Here is a 22,550-nt window from a genome sequence, read left to right on the forward strand (position 1 = left end):
TTAACAGCGGCAGCGGAGGCTCCTGCGCTGCTCAAGGGCACGCGTGGTGTCTGACTCGGGGCAGGGTTCGTGATGAAGCTGCAGAAAGTGTGGGCAGAATGGGGTGCGCGCGCTTCTGGGGAGGCCTTACAGATTCTCACAGGGAATGTGTGCTTCCTGTCACGGTTTATCCAAGAAGAGTCAAGACAGACTCTGAAAAATGACCTCCGATGGGCTTCCTTCCCACATTCTTGAATATCCATATCAAACCACTTCCCCAAAGCCTGCTGCTCACAGCAGCTCTGAGCAGCAGGGACACAGAGACAGCCAGGCAGCCAGGCGGGGAGACCGGCTGGCCCGGAGGACACGGCTGGCTGTGCAGCCCTTTAAACTCCTGTGCGGTTTCCAACGTGGCGATGCAGCTCCTGTCCTCCCCGCCGCGCCGCGGAGCCCACGGCTTCTGTTTCCCGGCTGCACTCCTGCCCCGGCCCTGGCCCCTGAGCCCGCCACAGACGGCAGCCTGCAGTGTTCCACTTTCCAGGGGCTGAGGAAAGGCCCGTGCGGCCAGCTGTCCTTGGGGAATAGCTCCAGACTTGCTATTAGGAGCCACAGCGATGAAACTTACGACAAGCTCGCAAAACAAAATTAGATTTTTCTCTGCGGTCCAGCGAGGATCTGGACTGGCAGTCGCTTGATTTTGTTTTGCTTTGCTCTCTTCCCAAGTCCCCGGTTGCAAAAGCACTTTGTGAATCAGAAATGGAAGCATTGTTCTCTGGTAATCACTGAGGAATGCCTTTCCTGAGTGGCTACAGTGGGTATGAAGTGCTGTACAGAAAAAAGCCAAACAAAACCTAGAAAGTTGACAGCAGTCATTTATATTCTGTTCCGTTGGACAAGCATTTGTTGAATTCCTACTGTGTGCTGGTAGAATTCTCGTCTTTCCGGGAAGGCAGGTCTATGAGGAGCCATGACACCGCGATGGAGGCCTGTGGGTCCCAGAAGAGCACAGTTAATTCAGCGGGTGTATGCGCACACACGGGGTGGGCAGGGCCTCTGAGAGGAGTAGGGGGCTGAGGGGTCGAGGGGGGCTCTTGCCTCCTGTGTGCTCTTTACTTTGTGGTGATTGCTGTGCATGTACTATTTCATGCTGCCTGTTTTTCACGCCGCATACCGATTTCCACCTAGCGACTTGGCCAAAGTATGTCTCATTTTTTAAAGCCACATAGCGTTTTTTTGCTTTACTGATGTACCCTTGTTGCTTAGCCATTCTCTCATTTGTTGGGAGCAGCAGAGTGTTTCTCAATTAGGCGTCTTTGCAGAATCAGCTCTCCCCTCCCCCAACTTATTTCCTTAGGGTATATTGCTGGGTCACAGTTATGAATGGCTTTATGCCTTTCCTACCGAACTTTTTGTCTTTTTATTATGGAAAATTTCACACATATACAAAAGGAGAAAGACTATTTAAATGAACTCGCATGTATTTATCAGCGAGTTTCAACAATTATCAACTCATGGCAGTTTTAGTTCATCTACAGGCCCACACACTTCAGTCCTGGATTGTTTTTCAGTAAACCCCAGACATCATATAAATTCATCTAAAAATACCCACGCGTGTACTTCTAAAGGGTATGGAATCGTTTAAAAAGTAGAACCACAACTTCATTATCACATCTAAAAACACTGACCGTTATTCTTGATATGATAAAATGCCTCGTCATCTAACTGAAGGTGTAAGATGCCCCACTGTTCTCTGGCCATTGTCTGGAGGCGGGTTGCACCAGCATCTTCTCTGTCCCAAGGTTGGGGTTCTTTCCAGATAAGGGTGCTCTGCCTTCAGACAGGGAAGGAGGGAGGAAGGCCTGCCTCGTGTCAGGGGGTGGGTGGGGGGAGGACTAGGCACCGTTCCTCAGACTTCCTCGGGGGACTGGCTGTGTCACAATGTCCACATACTGGCTCCACTCAGTGGGGAGCCATGTGCCGAAAGCATCAGGCGCCGCCCGTTGAACCCACCCCACTGAAGAATGAAATTGGGTGCTTGTGGCTTCAGTGCTGAAGAAGCTGGATGGATACTGTTTTCTTTTTCAACAATAAAAATACCAACATGCTAGGAAAATGCCTGTTCCCACTGGATTGCGAACGTCTCATTTGCATGTTTCCCTTGGCAAGCTTTGTTTGGTGTTGCTCAAGGTGACCCAGCTAGAACTACTGTGGAAAGTCACATGGCCATTAATAAGTTATACAACCAGGGTATGATAAGTCTGTTAGCTCTGCATATTGTACAAGCAGTGTACATGCTTGCGTTGGATCTCTTCTTCCTATTTCAGTATGGTTGCATTTAAATGTAATCTCCCTGTTTGTTCTCACTGTTGATACTCCTGATTTTTCTATGTTGATGGATAGAGCAATTTCCCAGATGATTCAGAACCCTGCTGGATTTGGCTTTGGAATGCAAATTGCGTGTGTATATTATGTCTGCCTCTCCCCCTGAGCCAGCCCAAACTAGCTCTCGGTTTGGTCCTCCACTAGCTGGTGGTAAAAAAACAAATCATGGGTAACCCAGTCTAGGGTGAAGGGGAGTTAATAGGGAGGCCTGGTTAGGATGAAAATGCCTTTTCAGAGATATTGGGGTTAAGGGCTTTTATCCTTAGGGAAAATAGTCTTTATAGTCAGAAGGTGTACTTACGTTCAGACAGGCTTAGTATTCCCTGTGCCCAGCTATTTCAGATGGAAGAATTAAATAACTGGATTTTAGTTTTGCTTATGAGTTTGCCATTTTACTCTTAGTCTTTTGTAATGCAGCATCCCTTTTCCTTCTTTATAAAACAATAGTAACAGGTCAAAATTTTAAAGATTTCCCTCTAAGCCAAATACACATTGATTATTTTCAGTTTTTCACATTTCTCTTCCAGGCATCCATTTAAAAAAAAAAAAAAAAGCAATTTTGTGTGTTGTTTGTTTTACACCTATTATATGTTTTAATGATTATTTATAATGGCTATATAATTTTCAGTTGAGTTGATATGTACCATAATTTACTTAGCCGTCAGTTTCTATTTCCTATTTGAGATATTTAAAAATTTTAAATAATACTGTATTGAACATGTGCGTAGCTTTCTCCCCTGTTCCCCAATAGCTTTATTGAGATATAATCCACATGCCGTGCAATTCACTCAGTTAACGTGTACAATTGCGTGGTTTTCAGTCTATTCACAGCTGTGCAGCCATCACCACAGCCGATTTTAGAGCGTTTTCATCACCTCATACCCATTAGCAACCACCCAGCCTCAGGCAACCACGAATCTAGTTTGTCCCTGTGTATTTGCCTATTCTGGATATTCCCTATAAATGGAATCATAAACTTGTGGTCTTTTTTTCCCATTTAAAATATTGAGATAAAATATACATAAGAAAATTGGCCATTTTAGCCCTTTTTAAGTGTATAGATTGGTGGCATTATGTACATTCAAATGCTGTGCAACCATCCCCCATATTCGCCTCCAGAACTTTTTCATCTTCCCAATCTGCAATTCCGTGGCCTTTTAACACTTACTCGCCAGCCCCTGTCCATACCCTGCCATTTTCTGTCTCTATGAATTTGACTCCTAATACAAGTGCAGTCACACACCACATGTCCTTTTGTGTTTGGACTTGTCATAACGTTTTCAAAGTTCATCCGTGTTGTAGCACATATCAGAACTTCATTCCTTTCTATGGCCAAATACCGTTCCATTGTATGGATAGACCGTGTTTTGTTGATCTGTTCATGGACATTTGGGTTGTTTCACCTTTTTGGCGATTCGAGTCATGATGCTGTGAGCATTCATGGGCAGGTTTCTGTGCGGGCGTGTTTTCATGTCTCTTGGGTGTATGTACCTAAGCCTAGAATTGCTGGGTTTGCCTTTGAAGGATTTCTTTAAGCTGAGACCTAAAGAGATGATTAGGTTAAAGGAAAACATCCTTTTATGACATGACACTTGATAGCTATTGCCCAAGTTGTTTATCCAGGAGGTTCTTAAATGTATGCTGTCTTTAGTAATGTAATGTTCTGGTTTCACTGTAACCATCCCAGCAGTGGGTATTATTCTTTTATAAGTGTTAATTTAAGAGTAAGAACTTAACTTGGTTGTTTCAACATGGGACGCTTTTCATATACTGTTATTATAGTTGATATTCTTCCTAAGATGAGCCTCTGGATGGGAAAACCAGCTAACATTTGAGCTTTACTCTGACTGCTCCCTGCAAATGCCTCTGAATACTGCTAAGGCTGTGATGGTGGCAAGGAGAGTGTTTCTCTTTACCTGGCGCTGAAGGACAGCTCTTTGCAGGAGTTAGAGCCCTCTGGCTTTGCTGAGCACGGCAGGTGTGAGCGTGGGGAACTTTGGGGACGGTGCCTCCAGGCTTGGAATTTTGTAATTGCTCTTTGAGGCAGAAAGGAGACCTTCCTTTTTAGACTGGCTTATGGTGATGCCTGCCGTTCCTGGCCGGTCTGGTAGGCTGACTGGTGCCTGGTCAACAGATTACAGCCCTGTCACCGTCAGTCTGCCCACGCTCTAGGAGGGACGTAGATGGGATGGCCTCCTCGGTTTCTGTGCGGGGGCTGCAGTGAAAGCCTGGGAGGCAGTCACCTTCCCTGTTGCCCCCCATGCGCAAATCCAGTCTTTCCCGAGGTCCAGTACGCATAGTGCCATGTTAAGGATTGTAGTTCCTATTCATTGCACGTTCACCATGTACCAGGTCCCCCATTTTGGGTTTGCCATCACTAAGTCATTTTATCTTCATGACCATCCTGTTGCGGAGGTACGACCAGTTTGCTCATTTTATAGATGACTAAAGTGAAGTTCAGAGAGGTTAAGAAATCCGCCCAGGGTCAAATGGTCCAGGCCCGACCCTCACGCATCACACTGACTGAGCGCTGTGCTGCCTTCCTTGTTCACCGAGCCGGTGTGAGAACCGCCCATGTCCTGCTGGCAGGCTTTGCACGCCAGCCAGCTCAGCCCCCACACTGTTACCAGAGTGATCTGTCTCACGCGCAAATACTGTCGTCACTCATGTTGGAAAGCCTCTTCCATTGGCTCCGGACAGGAAATGAAAGGACTCCCCCCAGCTGGCCGCCTCCTGCGTCCCTTCCCCATGGCCCAGCCCCAGGCCTTCAGGCCTCTGCTCAGCCCGTCCCCGCTGCCCACGAGCCTCCCTCCTCCTCGCCCTCCTTCTGCAAATTCCTGCTCTTCCATCTCACAGCTCCTCCCGTGGCTTCCCAGACCCTGCTCTGCCCGCTGCTGCATGACTCACTGTTCCTCTGTCATCTGTGGGCCCACGAGGCTTTCTGTTTTCCGTGCCCTCTTATTGTAACACTGATTACATTGTGTGCTGGCTGCCTGTTTGTGGGTCCCTGCCTGGTGACCTCCTCATGGGCAGGGGCCCCATCTTGTGCGTTTTCTGTCCCCCCTCCCATGGTGCCTGGCACAGAGAGACCTCTCAGTGAAAGTTTTGTCATTGAACCCGGAAGCCTCTGGGTGGCCTTTGCCATTCCCCCTCCCCAAGGACTGGCATTCAGCTCCCCTCGGAGTCTCTGTGTCTCTGTGATCAGCCCCGGCTGGAATGGGGGCTGGGGCGGGGGCGGGGGCGGGGGCGGGGGCGGGGGCGGGGGCGGGGGCAGGGGCAGGGGCTGAGGCTGAGGCTGAGGCAGGCGCCGCGGAATTTGCAGGCGGACCTCGTCTCTTCTTTCAGAGCACAGTGAGCAAGGTGAACAGCCCCCAAGAGGCACTCTGGGGAGACAAGAAATTGGCAGCATATCCGCTGTGCTTTAATGCAGCTCGAACCTGAACACCAGCTCCCAGGGGACCTTTTATCTTCCTAGTCAACTGGCCCACCTGCCTGGCTGTGAGGGCAGCACTGCGCTGGGACGACTTACCTGTGGCCCCGTTCTCCTGGCCTGGGCCTGGCTCCCGCAGGGTCCCTCCTCCCCAGTAGCCCACTGTCATCCCCGCCCCCCCATCTGGGTCCTCCCCCAACTCCTGTCTCGCACACTCACTCCACACGTAAAATAGTCCCTTAAGCACAAAGATGGGACTTCATCAAACTGGAGGCTCTCGTTAGAGAACACACCCCAGATGCATTTTCAATCTGTGGATTCCCCTCAAGGGAATTCCAGTTAAAAAAGAACTTGGATCAGCAGCCTCGGGCCTGTGTGGCTAACAAGCTTCTGTTTTCTCTGTTGTTTGGCTGGCCTGAAGGGCTCCTTTGTTTGGGGGTGGGAGGACGTGGTGTCCTAATTAGGCCGGCTGTGGCATTGTGGCTCCCACGCAGCTGCCCTGTGGAACTGAGTGCGCCAGGCAGGAGAGTAAGTTAGCAGTGATTTGGTGAGTTTGTCAGTCTTTAAAGAAAGTAGAAGATGAAAAAGAGGGAGAAGTAAATGCAGTGTGGTATTAGGGATTGGCTCCTGGACAGTAAAGGGCGGTAGTGGCAAACCTGGGGAAATCGGAATCAAGTCTGCAGTTTCGTTAATAGTCCTCTGCCGTGTTCATGTTTCAGTTTTGACAAGTGAGCGATGGTTGTATAAGAAGTTGACATTAGCAGAAGGGGAGAAGGGCATATAGGGACCCTTTATAAATCTTTGCAACTTTTCAGTAAATCTAAAATTATTCCAATATTAAAAGCTTCTTAATAATGAAGAAGAAGAAGGGGAAAGGCTGATCCGGCAGCTAATTTAACTGGCCCCTTCGTCAGCACTCTCGTTTGCCCTTTTCACCCCGGGGCTTTTAGCCTTCACCTGCACGGTCAGGAGGGCACGCTGCAGCTAGGCCGGCCTGCTCTAGGAGCAAGGGCCTTCTCTGATGAGCCAGGGTCAAGGCCAGGTCTACCAGGAAGACCTGGGTCACGTGGCTGGCAGTGCTGCTCCTTGCCAGCTATGCAGCTAGACTAGTCAACAATCTGGGGTTCGTTTTCTTCACCTGTTAGAAGGGGGATAACCTGTCTGGGGGGGGAAGAGAGAGTTAAATACGATAATGTGTGTGAAGAGCTCTGCCCAGACAGGAGGTTGTGCTTGGCAAACATTGGTTTTCATTCTCCCTCTGCTTCTCCATTTTTTGGTGAAAGACATGAGTGCTGTTTCCTTAAAGACTTGAGAAGAGTGGCTCAGTGGTAGCTTTGAGGTGAATAAGCTGCCAGTGGGACGCTGGCAGCCACACTGTGTCCTCTCCCCCCCACACACACATACCCCATTTCTAGGGGTCCAGGAAGTGTGACGTCTGTTTGGAGTAACTCCTGGGGAATCTTCTTATTAGATGGGCTCTGAGACTTCTTGGAGCTTTAACATTTGGTTCCTCAGGAAATTGTTCCGTGCCTGTTTGTTCACCTTGCTGGTGGGCCAGGCTGTTTGGGGGCTTCCTTCTGGTGGGGGAGCCCCTGTGCTTCTTCTGGGCATGGAGCTGTCTGCTCAGAAACCCAGAAATCAGAAAGGCTGGAGATATTTGCAAGACCTCGAGAGCATCGAATCTGCTGGGCATAGCTTCTGGGTGGCTGTTTACCTGCAGGTGGCAGTGGTGACACAGGAATGTTGAAGGCGGGGTGCCGAGGGCAGGGCTGGCAGAAGCCCTTTCGGAAACGCTGTAGTAATAATGAAAGTAATAGTGATGACCACGACCTGTGGAGAAATGTTACTCTGTACCGTGCTTTCTGTGTGTTATTTAGTTTTGGTCACCACAGCTGTGTGAGAAAAGTGCTATTATTAGCGCATTTTACAAATGACAGAAAGGCTTCGAGAGGTCAAGTTACTGCCTTGGGGTCACACAACAATTGGCAGAACCAGGACTAAGCAAAGTCTGAGTTGAGTCCCTCCTCCCCCCTGCCGCACCCACCCACACGCCTCAGTGTGATGAGGCCATGTCTCCTGCGTCTGAGTCCAAAGGGAGAAGGTGGGGACAGCCGAGAGCCCAGTTCCTCCCTCAGCAGACTGCTCGGAGCCTGGGACCCAGGGTTCTCATAGGGCTTGCCCTCACGTTTCCCTTCTGAAAGGCCCTTGTCAGCGTGAGACGGGCCCTCCCAGACAGTGCAGAGGCCCTGCCTTCAGGCAGCTCCAGGTTCACACGCAGAGCGTGATCGTGGCTCAGGAAGCCGGTAGAATTGGGAGAACCTCTCAGCACAGCATTGGAGTGGCCTCGGCGCTCAGTCCGTGCGGGGACAGTACTTCCCGGTGCTGGTGCCTGTCAGACGGCAGCACTTGGGGATGGTTTCAGAGGAGGCTCTGGAAAAGAGAGAGGGTTGGAAGGTGGGCTGGTGGGCTGGCGTGGAGGCCTTCCCCCCAGAGAGGTCTCAGGTAATTTCCTCAGGGCTGGAATCCCAGACACAGGCCCCGCGGCTTCCAGAGCCTTCCAGATCCTGATGCGGTCCTGCTTTTACCTCCAGCAGGTAACCTACTTTTCTGTAGAATGAGGACGCATGTGCGTCTTCTCAGCTTTGTTTGCTTTCACAGTGTATGATTGGGTTTTGTAAAAGTAGGCATAAGCCCAAGGCTGCCCACTTTCATCACTTCTATTCAACGCTGTATTGGAAGGTCTAGCCAGAGCCATTAGAGAGGAAAAAGATATAAAAGGCATCCAAATGGGAAAGGAAGAAATAAAATGGTCTCTGTAGGTAATATGACCTTCTGTGTAGAAAACCCTAAACATTTCATGGAAAAACCATTAGAACTAATAAATCCAGCAAAGTTGCAAGATACAAAATCAACACTCAAAAAATCAGCTGTGTCGGGTGGCCGGTTAGCTCAGTTGGTTAGAGCATGGTGCTGGTAGCACCAAGGTTGCCAGTTCGTTCCCTGCGTGGGCCACTGTGAGCAGCGCCCTTCTTTAAAAAAAAAATATCGGCAGTGTTTCTATACACATAACAATGAGTTAAATCAAAAAAGGAAATTAAGAAAACAATTCCATTTACAATACCAACTAAAAGAATAAAGTCCCTAGGAATTAACCGAGGCAAAAGACTTGTACACCGAAAACTACAAAACATTGCAGAAAGAAATTAAAGGAGGTGTAAATAAATGGAAAGACATCCCATGTTCATGGATTGGAAGGCTTAATATTTTTAAGACGACAATACTATCCACAGTGATTTATAGACTCAATGCACTCCCACCCTAAATCCCACCAACGTTTTTTTTTTTGCAGAAATAGAAAAAGCCATCCTAAAATTATATGGAATTTCAAGAGACTCCAAATAGCCAAAAGAATCTTGAAAAAGAAGGACAAAGTTGGAGGAATCACAATTCCTGATTTCAGAACTTACAGTAATCAAAGCAGTGTGGTATTGGCTTAAGGACAGACATATAACCCAATGGGATAGAAAGAATAAACGGCTTGGAAATAAACCCACCCATATATGGTCAATTGTTTTTCTACTAGTGTGCCAGGACCATTCAAGAGGGGAAATGACAGTCTTTACAACAATTGGTGCTTGGAAAGCTGGATATCCACATAGAAAATAATGAAATTGGACCCTTACCTTAAAATGGTAAATTTTATGTCCTGTATTCTTTACCACAAAATCACCCAAAAAGAAAAAAGAAAAGAAAAGGGAAAAGTATACATAGACCAATGTGCTGTCTGTGTAGTCGGAGGCCGGGGGGTGAATGGGTGGGACTGGAGATGATTCGGGCGGTCGCCTCATTTGACAGGAAACCTCAGGCCAAAGAAGAAAGGAGTAAGTAGCCCCGGAGCTCAGGACCGTCAGTGGCAGCGCCAGAGCTGGAACCAGGGTCACTTGATGCCCCATCCCGCTCTGGGCCGTGAGCTCCACGAGGGCCGGCGCAGGCCTGTCCACTGCATTCCCAGTGCCAGCACTTGACAGCTGTGTACCCCTTTGTGCCAGCTGCCTGACTATCCTGGCATTCCTTCCTGAGTTAGCATTCTCAGCGCTGGCTGCACACTGAACCTCCCGGGAAGCTTTTAGAGCATGTCAGTCCCTGGGCCTTGTGCCCCAGAGGTTCTGATTGGAAGGCAAGGGATGGGACCCAGGCAGGACTTTTTGTAAAGGCTCCCTGGTGGTTCTGACCTGCAGCCACGGTTGAGAAGCGCTGCTCTGTATCGTGCCTTCCTAGGTGCTGTCTGCAGCCGGCGTGAGGGGCAGAGGCGGAGTGTTAGCTGCTTCTGGGACCTCACACAGTCTCTGACTGGCTCATTCTGGCTTCTCTTGTGGTCCTGTGTGCGCTGCTTACAGAGGCATGTGACAGTGTGTGTGTGCCTTTAGTTTCCTCCCAGCCCCTTGGAACCAGGGTACAGGCATGGAAGCCACTCAGAGAGCTGGTTGGCCTCTGTCCTAGCTCAGGCTGGACTGTATCATGACCCATCGGCCGCTCCCATTAGACCGACCTCGTACGGCAGGCAGGGTCTTAACCATCTCCTCCTCTTCAGCTCCAAGGACAGTGCATGGCGCATCTCAGGCCCTGCCAAGCTTGAGCGAATGGCATGGAGACCATGGTTTTATTTTGCCTTGAAGTTGCAGAGCAAGCGCCTCACAGCAGCCTGCAGGCTGGCCCGACGGTGCTTTGTGTGCCTTCTTCGGGCCCTGTTTTCTTCCTTGAAGAGGAGTGAGGGAGGAGTGGGGGCGCTGTCCTAGGAAAGGACATGCTGTGAAGTAGGGATGCGTTTGTGGAATTCATTCTCTTGTCTCCCCAGTGGAAGGGAAGCAGCTGCAGTGAACACTCGTGAGGCATGATAGGGGCTGAAGCAGTAGGCGGTCACGGTTCTGTGTAGAACGTCAGGGCTGATTTTTCTTTCCTCCTGACTGGGAGATGCCAGCCTGCCTCCAGAAGCTTCATCTCATATTATTGGTGCATGATATCAGATCAGCTTTCTGCCTATCCAAACCCCTTTTTCTTTTTTCTCCACACCTGGCATGAAGCAACCCTAAACGCTGTTCCTTTGTGCTGGTACCTCTGAGCTCCCACCCACACCATTGATGGTTGGAGAGGTAGATAATTTGCCTGTTTTTTCCTCCATTCTCACCAAAAGCATGCTGCTGAATGCAAAATGCTAAAATCAGCCCTCTTTTGCCTTCTGGTGCTGGCTGCTTCTGAAGTCACTATATTTAACATCAAAGTGTTGAAAGCAGCAGCCACGAAAGCAAGTCAAGGGGTTGCAAGGCTCCTCCCATCAGGACTGTCTTGGGTTTCAGGCTGCAGGGGAGGGGTGGGCAGGAAAACACGCCTGAGAGCACTGGCTTTACTGTCAGGGTCCAGGCTTCAGGGCACCCTGGCCCTCGGCCTGCACCAGGCGGGAGGCAGCGTATTCTAAGTGGATAAAATGTCATGGCAACAGCATCAGGATGACATACTCTCTTGCACTGAATGTTTAATGGGAGTTGTGTCTCTCTCTGCCCAGCTTTGCTCTATGCTGCCTAGCCGGACCCAGCCCTACTCAGGCCTGCCCAGCCCTGCCCAGCTGTACCCAGCCCTGCCCAGCCCTTCCCTCCCCTCCCCTCCCCTGCTCAGCCCTGCCCAGCCCTGCCCTCCTTTCCCTTCCCCTCCCCTCCCCAGCCCTGCCCTGCCTTCCCCTCCCCTCCCCTTCCCAGCCCTGCCCAGCCCTGCCCTGCCCCTGCTCAGCCCTGCCCAGCCCTGCCCTCCTTTCCCTTCCCTCCCCTTCCCAGCCCTGCCCTGCCCTCCCCTCCCCTGCCCAGCCCTGCCCTCCTTTCCCTTCCCCTCCCCTCCCCAGCCCTGCCCTGCCTTCCCCTCCCCTCCCCTTCCCAGCCCTGCCCAGCCCTGCCCTGCCCCTGGCCATCAGCATCTCACCAAGACCTCTGAGAGGTCAGCCCTTTGCAACCAGGGTCACTTGTGTTTTGATCTTTATCCATCCCGAGGGCTGGCTGGTAGGAATGACTTGCCTCATTGCTCCCTCGAGCGTTGTGTTTCTGCTGTTGTGCCAGGATTTATTTCAGGTTTTGACAATTACGTGACCAAAGAAATGAGATTGAATTTTGTTTCCTCTGGCCTGGGGACAGGACCAAGTGAGGGAGCCCACACTGAGTGGCTGCAGTTCCAGGGCAATCAGATACAACTTTGTTCCCATTGCTGGGAATTCTTTTATGAGGAGAGAAAAATAAGAACCGATTTGAGCTCCTTTGTCGGCCTTACTTTCCTCATTTGTTTTACCAGAGCCGAATATCCACAGTTGTGTTTGTGTGGCGTTTCCAGGAAAAGGAAAAGAAAAAAGCATTCTTTTTGGGTTGGTTCTTTATAATCAAAACAAGTATGTATCTTTTAGCTTGAAAACGCAGAATCCCAATAATTGACTAGAAGGCACTGACCCTGAGGATAAGTGTTTGTGCCTTTGAACTCTTCCCGGTGTTCTTAGAGGAAGGGAGAGGGTGAATATGAGGTTAATGGATTCTGCTGCTAAACCCAACTTGGAAATGAGGTTTCATTGATTTAATATTTTCTCTATTAAGCCTCCCAAGGCAGTGTCCCTATGGCCCCAGCAGAGTGCAATCTCGGTCCTTTCTTCCCTGTGAGAGTGTGAGCTGCAGCGTGTGCATCGAAAGGGACAGAGACAAGTGCCGGGAGGCCCTTTGGCCCGCTGGCCTCTGCCCTCGCTGGCTCAGATGGGTCACAAGCCCAGGCCCGCAGGCAGCGCAGCATGGGGACTGGCCTGTCCTGAGGAGGCTGCTGTGTGTGGCTCTGGGACTGAGTCACCTCTTCTGGGACTGGACACCTGGGCGGGGAGGGGCGGTGCTCAGAGACAGTGGGACACGTGAGCAGGGAGCTGGAGGCACAGGTCATTTCACCCACGCACCTGCCTGCTCAGGAACCTGCGGCAGCCTCCCAAGCAGTCGGGGCCTCTTCTGCCCCTGGGCAAAGCACGACCGTCCACCCGTGCCCACTGGCAGATGCTGCCTCTCTTTTTCTCTAGACTAGACTGGTGCCATGAGCCATTCTTCCTGGGTGCCTGCCTCTACCCTTCCCTTCCCACCCTGGCTGCCGCACACACACAAATACCGTCACCCCCGTGGCTTTCATTCCCCCATATGCCCAGCGGTGCCACTGACTGGCTTTGTGCTGTGGCCTCCCTTCCCCGTGCATGCTGCGGGCGGGGCGAGGGAGCAGCTTTCCAGGGGCTTGCCTGGTTCCGCGCAGTCTCTGACGTGGGTTCTTACCCTTTCTCTCCCTCTCCGCACACACACTTTGCTCTCGTGTCGGCAGACATCACATACTGCCTCTGTCCCTGCCAGACTGGCACCCTCTGTGGGCTGGGGTGAAGGGATCTGCGGATCTCAGAGCCTTCCCCGTGCCCTGCCCAGTTCGCCGCGGGCATGGCATTCGTCTGCGGCAGAGTCGCACCCTTTGACGGTGGGTTTGCTTCTTCAGGGGGTAGACTTCGGGGGCCAAGGGTGATGAATAAAGAGGGTGAAAAATTGGGGATATATATGTTTTGGTAAAAATTAAAACAATGAGGCTTTTTAATGCCAGCTGAAGACTGTGGCAAGAATGTTTTGAGCAATAGCCATATTTTTAGAGTGTGTTGTCACTGCTTCTAAGTACAGCCTTTGTTTGTATGTGTGAGTTCTAATATGTATGTAAAAATCAAGTGTCACTTTTCCATAGCTGCATCCAGCAAAACAAGGACACTCCAGCACGTACAGAGGTCATCTGTTTTATTATTTGAGCATCAGTGTGAGTTGTATGAAGCTTTTGTTAAAATTACGGTGATGGTATCCCTCTCATGAATAGTAGTTAGGGTGGGGCAGGTCTAGAATTCATCTAAGATAATGACCTTTGGGTCCCAACTCAACCTTTGCTGAGTGGGGGCAAATGCCTCAGCTCCAGAGACAGACGGACCGCAGATGGAACGTCGGAACCACCCATTTAACGGTGTGATCCTGACTGACCAAGTACCCTCAGAAAGGGCACTTCAGAAATTACCCTTGCAGAACCTCTTTTCCTTCTTTTTAAATGTGGAAGGGAATAATGCCTACCTTAGGAGGTCTTTTTTTATTTTTATTTTTTAAAAATGTAATTGTGTTAAAATACACATAACATTTGCCATCTTCACCATTTTTGAGTCTTAAGTACATTCATATTGCGGTGCAACCAATCTCTAGAACTTTTTCATCTTGCAAAACTAAAACTCTGTACCCAGTAAACAACAACTCCCGTTTCCCTCTCCTGCTGCCCCTGGCAACCACCATTCTATTTTCTGTCTCTATGAATTTGACTGTTCTAGGTACCTCATGTAAGTGGAATCATACACTGTTTGTCTTTTTCTGTTTGGTTCATTTCACTTGGCATAATGTCTTCAGGGTCCATCCATGTTGTAGCCTGTGTCACAGTTTCCTTGCTTTTTAAGGCTGAATAATATTTCATTGTATGGATACCCCACATTTCATTTATCCCTTCATTCATTGATGGATACTAGGGTGGCTTCCACCTTTGGCTATTATGAACAATGCTGCTATGAATCTGGGTGTACAAACGTCTCTTTGAGACCCCGCTTTTTGGATATATACCCAAAAGTGGAGGTGAAGGGTCATATGGTAATTCTTTTGAAATATTGTGAGGAACTGACATACTACTTTCCATAGCAGTTATGTCATTTTATATTCCCATCAACAGTGCACAAGGGTTCTAATTTCTCCACATCCTTGCCAGCACTTGTTACATTCTGTTTTTTTGATAGCAGCCACCCTAATGGGTACAAGGTGGTATCTCGTTGTGGTTTTGATGTGCATTTTCCTAATCCTTAGTGATATTGAGCATTTTTTAAATGTGCTTGTTGGCCATTTGTATTTCTTTGGAGAAATGTCTGTTCTGATCCTTCTCCCATTTTTAAATTGGGTTGTTTTTTATTGTTCAGTTGTAAGAGTTCTTCATATATTCTGTATATCAGATGTGTGATTTGGAAATATTTTCTTCCATCTGTAGGAGGCCTTTTCGCTCTGTTGATTGTGTCGTTTCATGCACGATTTTTTTTTATTTCTGTGTAGTCCAATTTATCTATTTTTTTCTTTTGTTGCCTGCGCTTTTGGTGTCATAGCCATGAAATCATTACCAGAACCAATGTTATGAAGCTTTTCCTTTATGTTTTCTTCTAAGATTTCTAGCTTGTAGGTTTACATCTCTTATCCATTTTGAGTTGATTTTTGTCTATGGTGAAGGTTCAGAGTCCAGTTTCATTCTTTTGCATGTGGATATCCAGTTTTCCCAGCGCCATTGGTTGAAGTCATTTTGTAGATGAAATAAAATAGTGTGCGTGAGGCATCCAACACCACACCCAACTGTGACTTAAAAAATGATGTGCCTCTCGCTCCCCCTTATCTGAGATGTAGTTTTTAATGACTGAAGTTGATTTTTAATAAGTATAATAGCAAATACCTAATAGTACTGACTCTGTGCCAGGCTCTATTCCAAGGGCTTTCCGTGTATATTAACCCATTAATTGTCATACCAGCTCTGGGGGTTAGGTACTATTGTTGTCACTAGTTTACAAATCAGGAAATGGGGTACATAGGAGTTAAGTAATTTGCCCGAGGTCACATAGCTAATAAGTGGTGGAGCTATTCAAACTCAGTTAATTTGACACCAGCATGTGTTTGGGGTGATTTTTAATAGCTTAGGCCTATGAGGAGCTGTCCAGTCTGGAGTCTGGTGAGTGAAGGATAGTGTTATGACATCAGCCATCAGGCCCAGATCTCTTGCTGGGTGTCCTTTTGTGAAAGCAGCACCCCCAGAGCTGCTCTGTCGGCTCAGCCCAGCTGCTTGGAAGGACAATGTGGTGGTGCTGGCCTTTCCTGTTTCCTGCCAGGGCCCCCTGTTCCAGGAGAATGTTAACCAGTTTTCTGTCTTACGTTACAGAAAAGGCAACAGATGGCTCCCTGCAAAGCGAGGACTGGACGTTGAACATGGAGATCTGTGACATCATCAATGAGACGGAGGAAGGGTACGTGTGTCCCTCCACCCCGCCCTGAGCTCGGTGGCTCCTGGGTGTCACTCGGCCGTTGGGGGTTTTACTTTTCGTTTTGTTTTCAGTCTGTGCCTTGGCATTTACTACGCTGACACTCTCAATTGTCTTTCCTCTTACATCTACTCTGCCCCCACTTTCCCAAAAGCAGTGCTGAGTTAGAGCCGTGGCAGCCTCTTTAATAACCTGCTTTTAATCACAACTGACAATGAAGCTGCTTGGTTGCTTGATCCCAGTGGTCGTTCGCTGGTCTTGCCCTTCCGGCCAAACTCTGCCTCCCGGTCACAGGTAGGAGGCCGTGGGCCCTGCTTTGCTGGCCGGCACCCCAGCAGTCAGAGCGCCCATAGTGTCCACAGAGGAGGGCGGCAGTGAGAGAGGAAGCGTGCTGCCCAGAGCAGCTGGGTGTGTCCGATGGGGGAGGGCTTTCCCCGCAGGCCACCTCTGGGCTACCCCTGTGTGCGGGTCTGCTCTTACTGCTGTGCGCCGTGTAGCCTTGCCTTCTGTGTTACAGCTGCGTGCTAGTGAGGCTTCTTCCAAAGCAGTCTGTATTGGGCCCTCTGTCCACGCCATGAAAAGGCAAGGTACATCACCATACCGTCTTAAGCCATCTCCAGAGAGGTCAGGCTGCCGTGAGTTTGCCATCAGTACACTGTCACTTACTGCCTTGTCATGTATAAACGAGGGACCAGCCTCTTAGGGTTGCTCCTGCTTCCATTCAGCAAATCTGTACTAAGTGACGACCTTGTGCCAGGCTAATGTGAGTAAGTCCTGGGGACACAAGGTGAACAGAACAGACAGACGCCTTCCCCTTAGTGAGCCGAGTGGGGAGGCAAGCCATGAACAACAAAAGTAGAACACGTAATGTGGTCAGCCGGTGACATTTCCCTGGAGAGAAACAAAGCTGGGGAGGGAGAAGGCTGGGAATTAGCCGTTCTACATGGAGTGATCCAGGCACGTGTCGCCGAGGGTAACCTTCCGCCAAGACCTGAGGGAGATGAGGAGATGAGGGGGTGAGATATGACGAGTATACCAGAGAAGAACTTTCCAACAGAGGAAACAGCACGCACAGAAGTCCTGGGACAGAGGTGTCTGATGAGTGCGAAAAATAGCAAGGAAGCTAGTGGGGCCTGAGCAGAGTGCGAGAGGAAGAGGTGCCGGGGTGAGATCAGAGATGTCGGGGATCCCGGTAACACAGGCACTGCAGGACCTCGGGCTTGACTTCAGAGGGCGGGGAACCCTCAGAGGATTCAGGCAGAGAAGCGGCATGTCCAACATTCATTTTAAAGAGGTCACTCTGGCTGCCATGTTAACAGTGGCTTGTCTGGGGGTGGGGGCAGGGCTGGGCCAAAGGCAGAAATGGACCAGGTGGTTGGCGGTCGTCACGGTAATCCCGGTGTGAGATGATGGCGGCTTTGACTGGGGCGATAGCGGAGGAGACAGTGAGAAAATGATCAGATCCTGAGTAGATTTAGAAGGGGACCCAATGAAATGTGCCGACGTGGGCCTGAGACAAGTCACGAATAACAGGGCTGGAGCAGGCTGCGGGTGCAGAGATCAGCAGTTCAGCTAAAATCCTTCAGATTGAGCTGCCAGGGATGCCTCCAGGGGTGATGGCACAGAGGGGTCCGGAGCTGGGCAGTGGCCTGTGCTGGAGATGAGCGTTTCTGCAATTGGGATGCCACATTCCTAACCCACGTCACTGGGCTCACACTGGTCGTCTTCCCGCAGACCCACTTGCGTTTCTTTCTTCCTCACGTCCCCCTCAGATGCCACTTATTCACTTGTTTATCCAGTTGCTCAGCCACATTTAGTGACCACAGCTGGAGGCCCAGCTGGTTCCAGATGCCAAGGTGAGTGAGGGCAGCACGGCCACTCCCGAGGCACTCCCAGGGCAGGACCAGATGGGCCGTGGCCGTGGCCGAGGCCTGTGCCCAGGGCTGCAGACTCCGAGGGAAAGGCAGTGGGGTGCCGCCTAGAGGGGCCGCCTTGGGGCTGAGCCTCCAGGATGGCAGGAGAGGAGAAACGTGCCGTGTGGCCAAGGATGGCATGAAGAGGGCAGTGCAGTGGGGGTACAGGGGGTCTGGGTACGCAGGGGAGGGGTGGGGAGGACCTGTCTGCAACAGTCCTGAAAGCTGGTCAGAATGTGAAGCGCCTTCTTCTTGCATCACCCTGAGGAGAGGGCCGTCCTCTTGGGCAGGCCGTTTACTTTTGTCCCCGTCCCGCTGTCCATGCTGCGTGCTGCCAGCAGAGAGGCCCTTAGAAACTCCGCACTCAGAGGCACTGTCTTGCTAAGAAGCCTCCTCTCGGGGTGAAAGTCCTTCACATGCCCTGCAGGACGACCTGTTCCCTCTGCCACTCCATTTGGGGTCCTCGCCCGTTAGCCCCCTGGACCCGGGTTGTAACTCTCCACCAATGAGGGCCATGCATGCAATGTGTGAATGGAGGCTGCTCATTCCAAAGGGAAGGAGGCCTCCTTCCGGGGTCTGAGAGCTGGGCCAGCTGCTCTCACAATCCTCCAGGCTCCTTCCTCTGAAGTGGCCCACACTCCTTTCCTGCATTTTCCGTGACAGTCCCTCAGTGCGCGCCTGCCGGGGAGTTCCTGTCCCTGCCTCGGCTGTGAGATGCCTGTCAGAACCTCTCCCCAGAGGACGGGCTGACGGCTGGCACCCTGCCCACTCCTTCCTGTTTCTGGGCCCTAGACCTGGTGTTCCTTCTGTTTCCGCTCACGTCTCCCTTTCGCTAGTTCTATCATTCACTGCATCTCAGTTTGAACCTCGTTTCCCTGACACGCCTCCTTCCTGATTTGGACAAGTCCCCCCTTATATGATTTCACAATACTCTTTTTTATACTCCCACTCATCACAGTGGAAACTGACATATTTGTGTGACATTTGTTAGAGTGTCTCATCCCCAAAGCCCCCTAGACTGTGCACTCCATGAGGGCAGCAATTTTGTTTTGCTCACCATTTTATCCCCAGCACCTAGCGTGGCACACGCATAATTGGCTCCTGACGAACATTTGTTAAATAAGTGAATACATGAATGACGTCCCTATGAGAAACGCAGGCCTGTGAACAGAATCATAACACAGCGTGACAAGTGCTCTGAGAAAGAAGCTTATACAGCTAGCAAGAGAGAGACTAGAGCAGTGGCAGCTGGCCGGCATGCGGCCGTCAGCCGCAAAGCCTTCTTGGAGGAGGTGACGCCATGCGGAGCCTTCTGTCAGCCACGTGAGGGGAGGCAGCTGGACACGCAGGCTGCGAGGCAGTGTGTCACCCTGGGAAGGGGCTGTGGGATTAGGGGCCTGGGGCCTAGAGCCACCAGCCTGGGCTGGAATCCTAGGTTCCCCACTCACTTGCCATGTGCCCCTGGTGAGTGACTTAATCTCTCTGTATCTGTTTCCTCATTAACAAGTGGGGGGACCAATAGTACCTATCTTGTGGGTTCACTGCCCTTACCCAGTCTGCCATTCTCCAAGCACTTGCCATGTGCCAGGCCCCTCTCCTGAGCCCTGGATTGTACCAGCCCATCCCGCCTCCCACCAATAGCCCTAGGAGGTAGGGACAGTCCTAGTAACATTGAGGAAACTGAGGCTCACAGTGGTTTGGTCACTTGCCAAAACTCGCCCACCGTGGCGAGGACAGGCAGATGCAGGATACAGGCTGGCTTCCCCCACGGACGGACGCTCTGCCTGCACTTCTCTGATTTATTCAAAGCTCTACCTCTGGAAGGCTGGGGTCTTGCTGGGCGCCCCACAGGCCCCTCCCTGGGCTTTCCCTAATGTCCAGTCACCTCCAGCCAGAGGCCTGGAGTGGCAGTCCCTCGTGGCCTGGACCATGGGTCGTTAGCCGGGCGTGCCTGGCTGAGTAGCCTACGCAGGAGTGTTTCACCCTGTTTACCGCCCTCACTCACGCCGCCTGGTCAGGGCCCAGGTGCATGGACTTGGGAAGTGCTCTCCGGTTCTGACGTGTGGCTCTGATGACGATCCACTGACCTGGGTTGTGTTCAGGACCATTTCCAACCCTTCCCCAGCTCACTGAAGCTTGGTGGGTGCCCCAGCCTCTGAGATGGAGGGGGCACAGAGGAGCAATGAAATGGAGCAGTAGCAGCTGGGGTGGGGGGCGAGGAGGCCTTCAGACTGAGGGAGGGCAGCCGTGTCCCCCAGCCGGGACTGAGGGGGAGCATCCCGCAAGTGGCGGTTCTGCAGCTGGAGGACCGTGTGACGTCAGTATGACTGGAGAGAGGGCTCCTCTGAGTCGCAGGTGAGCGTGGGGAGGCTGGCGATGGCCCAGAGGCCAGAGCTGAGGCCCTGCGGGCTGCCCTAGGGGCCGGCCTTTCCTCCAAGAGCTGCCGGGGCGTCCGAGCATCTCAGTGTCCTTCCCTCCTGGCTCTTCCTGCTCCATCTTGGTTCCTCCCTCTCTGCTTTCTCCCTGTTTCCAGCTCCACGCTGTCAAATCTGCTGCTGCTTTCTGAAACTTTGCAATTCCTCTGACATGCTTTTGATCCTCCTCTCTGAAGCTTCTCCCCCAGGGAGAGAGATAAATACTTGCTTTTGTGCTCACCCAGTCACTCCCAGGCAGCACTTCCCCAGAATGAATTTTCATTTTAACTGCAGCCCAGGAGCCTGCTGACTCTCTGATTTCCCTCGACCACCATCACCCCCACACCAGGAGAGCTCTGAGTGTGCTGTGCTCGGTGAGCTATAAGTGATGGCAGCCCTTGGAGGTCGTTCCCATTTTTCTGCTCCATGGAAGTTCAAGGGGAGAGGAATGCGACTAGATTGAGAGGGATGGCAGCCGTGGGTCAGGGCTAACTGTGGCTGGGCAGAGACCTTGAGAGAGAGGAAACCGATCCGTGCTCCTGCCAGCAGCCACTGACCTTCACCAGCTCGAGTCCACAAGCAGTCCTCAAAGCCGAGAGCTTGTCAAGTCCCGTATTTGCAGAAATCAGCATTCCTGTTTGGAAACTGCAGCCATACTGCACACACCCTTGGCAGGGACCCGTCTCCCGAGAGCCTCATCCCATCAGCCCTTATACTCGGGAGCCGAGAGTTCATTCCTCCAGGCAGCCATGTTTCAAATTGGGAATGGAAACAGGTCTCAAGTATTTTTAAATTTCTTCCAGAAGCTTGCCTTACTACTGCGTCTTTCTGTCTAAATTGGGCTGATTAGCAGAGCTTCCGCCCTCCTCTCCCTCAGCTTCGTCACACACATTTGAAAGGACTTTTTCGATTGGTAAATAGATCATAAATATTTCAGAGCTGTAGGACCAGGAGGTCCCCGGCTGACCGACTTCCAGCCTTGGAAAGACCCAGATATAATGACGTGTCAATCTGTAGGAGGCAGGAGCCCACTTGTGAGAGCGAAAGGCAGGCCTGCAGCCGGACTGGGGCCTCCCCAGAGCGCAGGTGATGGGGTACCAGGGGACAGGGCTTCGTGCCAGAGGTGCCTCTGAGTCCAACACCTTTGCTGAATCCTGGCTTAGAATAAATTAACCCGTCAGGCACAAGGACTGCACGTAATAGGTGCTCTTGGGGGCTGGCTGGGGACCCTAACTCCCAGATCCAGCAGTGATTTAAGTGAATGTGTTCCAAGTCCCAAGCATCAGCGTATGAGTGAGCTTTTGAACACGGCCCTCTTGTAAACTGGGGGCTGCCTGTAGTTCTGTGAGATTCTCTCTGGGATGCCACATCAGATCCATCACTTAAAAGCGTACAATTCCTTGGGTTTTAAGAAAAGTTAAGTTTTCTCAGGGGTGAAGGAGCTCCGTGGGGCTGGGGAGGAGCAGGCCTGAGTGCGGGCCCGGACGTCTCTCTCTGTCTCTCTCTCTGGTGTTTTCCAGCTTACTGATCGTTTTGGGTAAATAATATTTGCATAAATAATACAAAATTCAAAAGGGTTGCAAATAGACCATCCAGTGAAAAACCTTTCTCCCCGCTCTGTCACCCAGCTCCCCTGCTAGGGGGCAGCCATGGGTACCAGCTTCTTGCGCCTGCTTTCAGAGACTCTTCCCTATGTTGGCATGTGTCCTATGTATGTACTTGTTGTCCTTTATAACTCAGAGGGTAGCATATGCACTGCTCTGCATGCTGATGGCTCTACTCACGTATCTTTGAGCTTGCTCCCTAGCGGTGCGTAAGGAGTGGTCCATTCTTTTTTTCAGCTGCATAGTATTCCGTCATGTGGATAGACATGATTTAATTTAACCTGTTTCATACTGATGTCTATTTAGTTTGTTTCCAGTCTTTCACATTTACAAACATGCTGCAGCAAATAACCTTGTATGTGTGCTAGTTCACACACGTGGGGGCGGGGGACTCTGCACGAGCGTGCACAACGTGTCATTTGCAAGGATTTTCATGTGTCCTTTTCTCCAGGCCAAAGGATGCCATCCGAGCCCTGAAGAAGCGGCTTAACGGGAACCGAAACTACAGAGAAGTGATGCTGGCATTAACAGTAAGTGCTGCCCTCCTGGGAGTGAAAGAACATGTGGGAAAAGGCGTGCTCCCGACTGTGCCCCCACTCACAGGCCCTTCCCTCTGTCGCTCAGCACCGCCTCTGGTGTGCGTGCCGCTGGAGCCCAGTGCAGCCTTCCTGTAGTCCCCTTGAGTTTTCCTACCTCCTCTAGATG

General features: G+C 51.0%; 1 protein-coding gene across 8 annotated transcripts in view; it reads left to right on the top strand.

Moving 5' to 3' along the window:
- Positions 1 to 22,550, top strand: part of TOM1L2 (target of myb1 like 2 membrane trafficking protein) — a 109,922-nt gene that overhangs the window by 40,328 nt on the left and 47,044 nt on the right. For 7 of the 8 annotated variants that reach the window (XR_002139386.2, XM_019753739.2, XM_074320044.1 and 4 more), the window contains exons 2-3: positions 15,815 to 15,899; positions 22,297 to 22,375. Coding sequence is in view for 7 of the 8 variants with exons in the window: in XM_019753739.2 (XP_019609298.1) it covers positions 15,815 to 15,899; positions 22,297 to 22,375 (164 nt within the window). In the remaining variant the exon portion in view is untranslated. Of the gene's footprint in view, positions 1 to 13,193; positions 13,313 to 15,814; positions 15,900 to 22,296; positions 22,376 to 22,550 lie in introns of those variants that run through there. The other variant, XM_019753740.2, reaches the window with a different exon arrangement.

Source organism: Rhinolophus sinicus, linkage group LG15 (assembly GCF_036562045.2).
Source record: "Rhinolophus sinicus isolate RSC01 linkage group LG15, ASM3656204v1, whole genome shotgun sequence".
NCBI classification, from domain to species: Eukaryota; Metazoa; Chordata; class Mammalia; order Chiroptera; family Rhinolophidae; genus Rhinolophus; species Rhinolophus sinicus.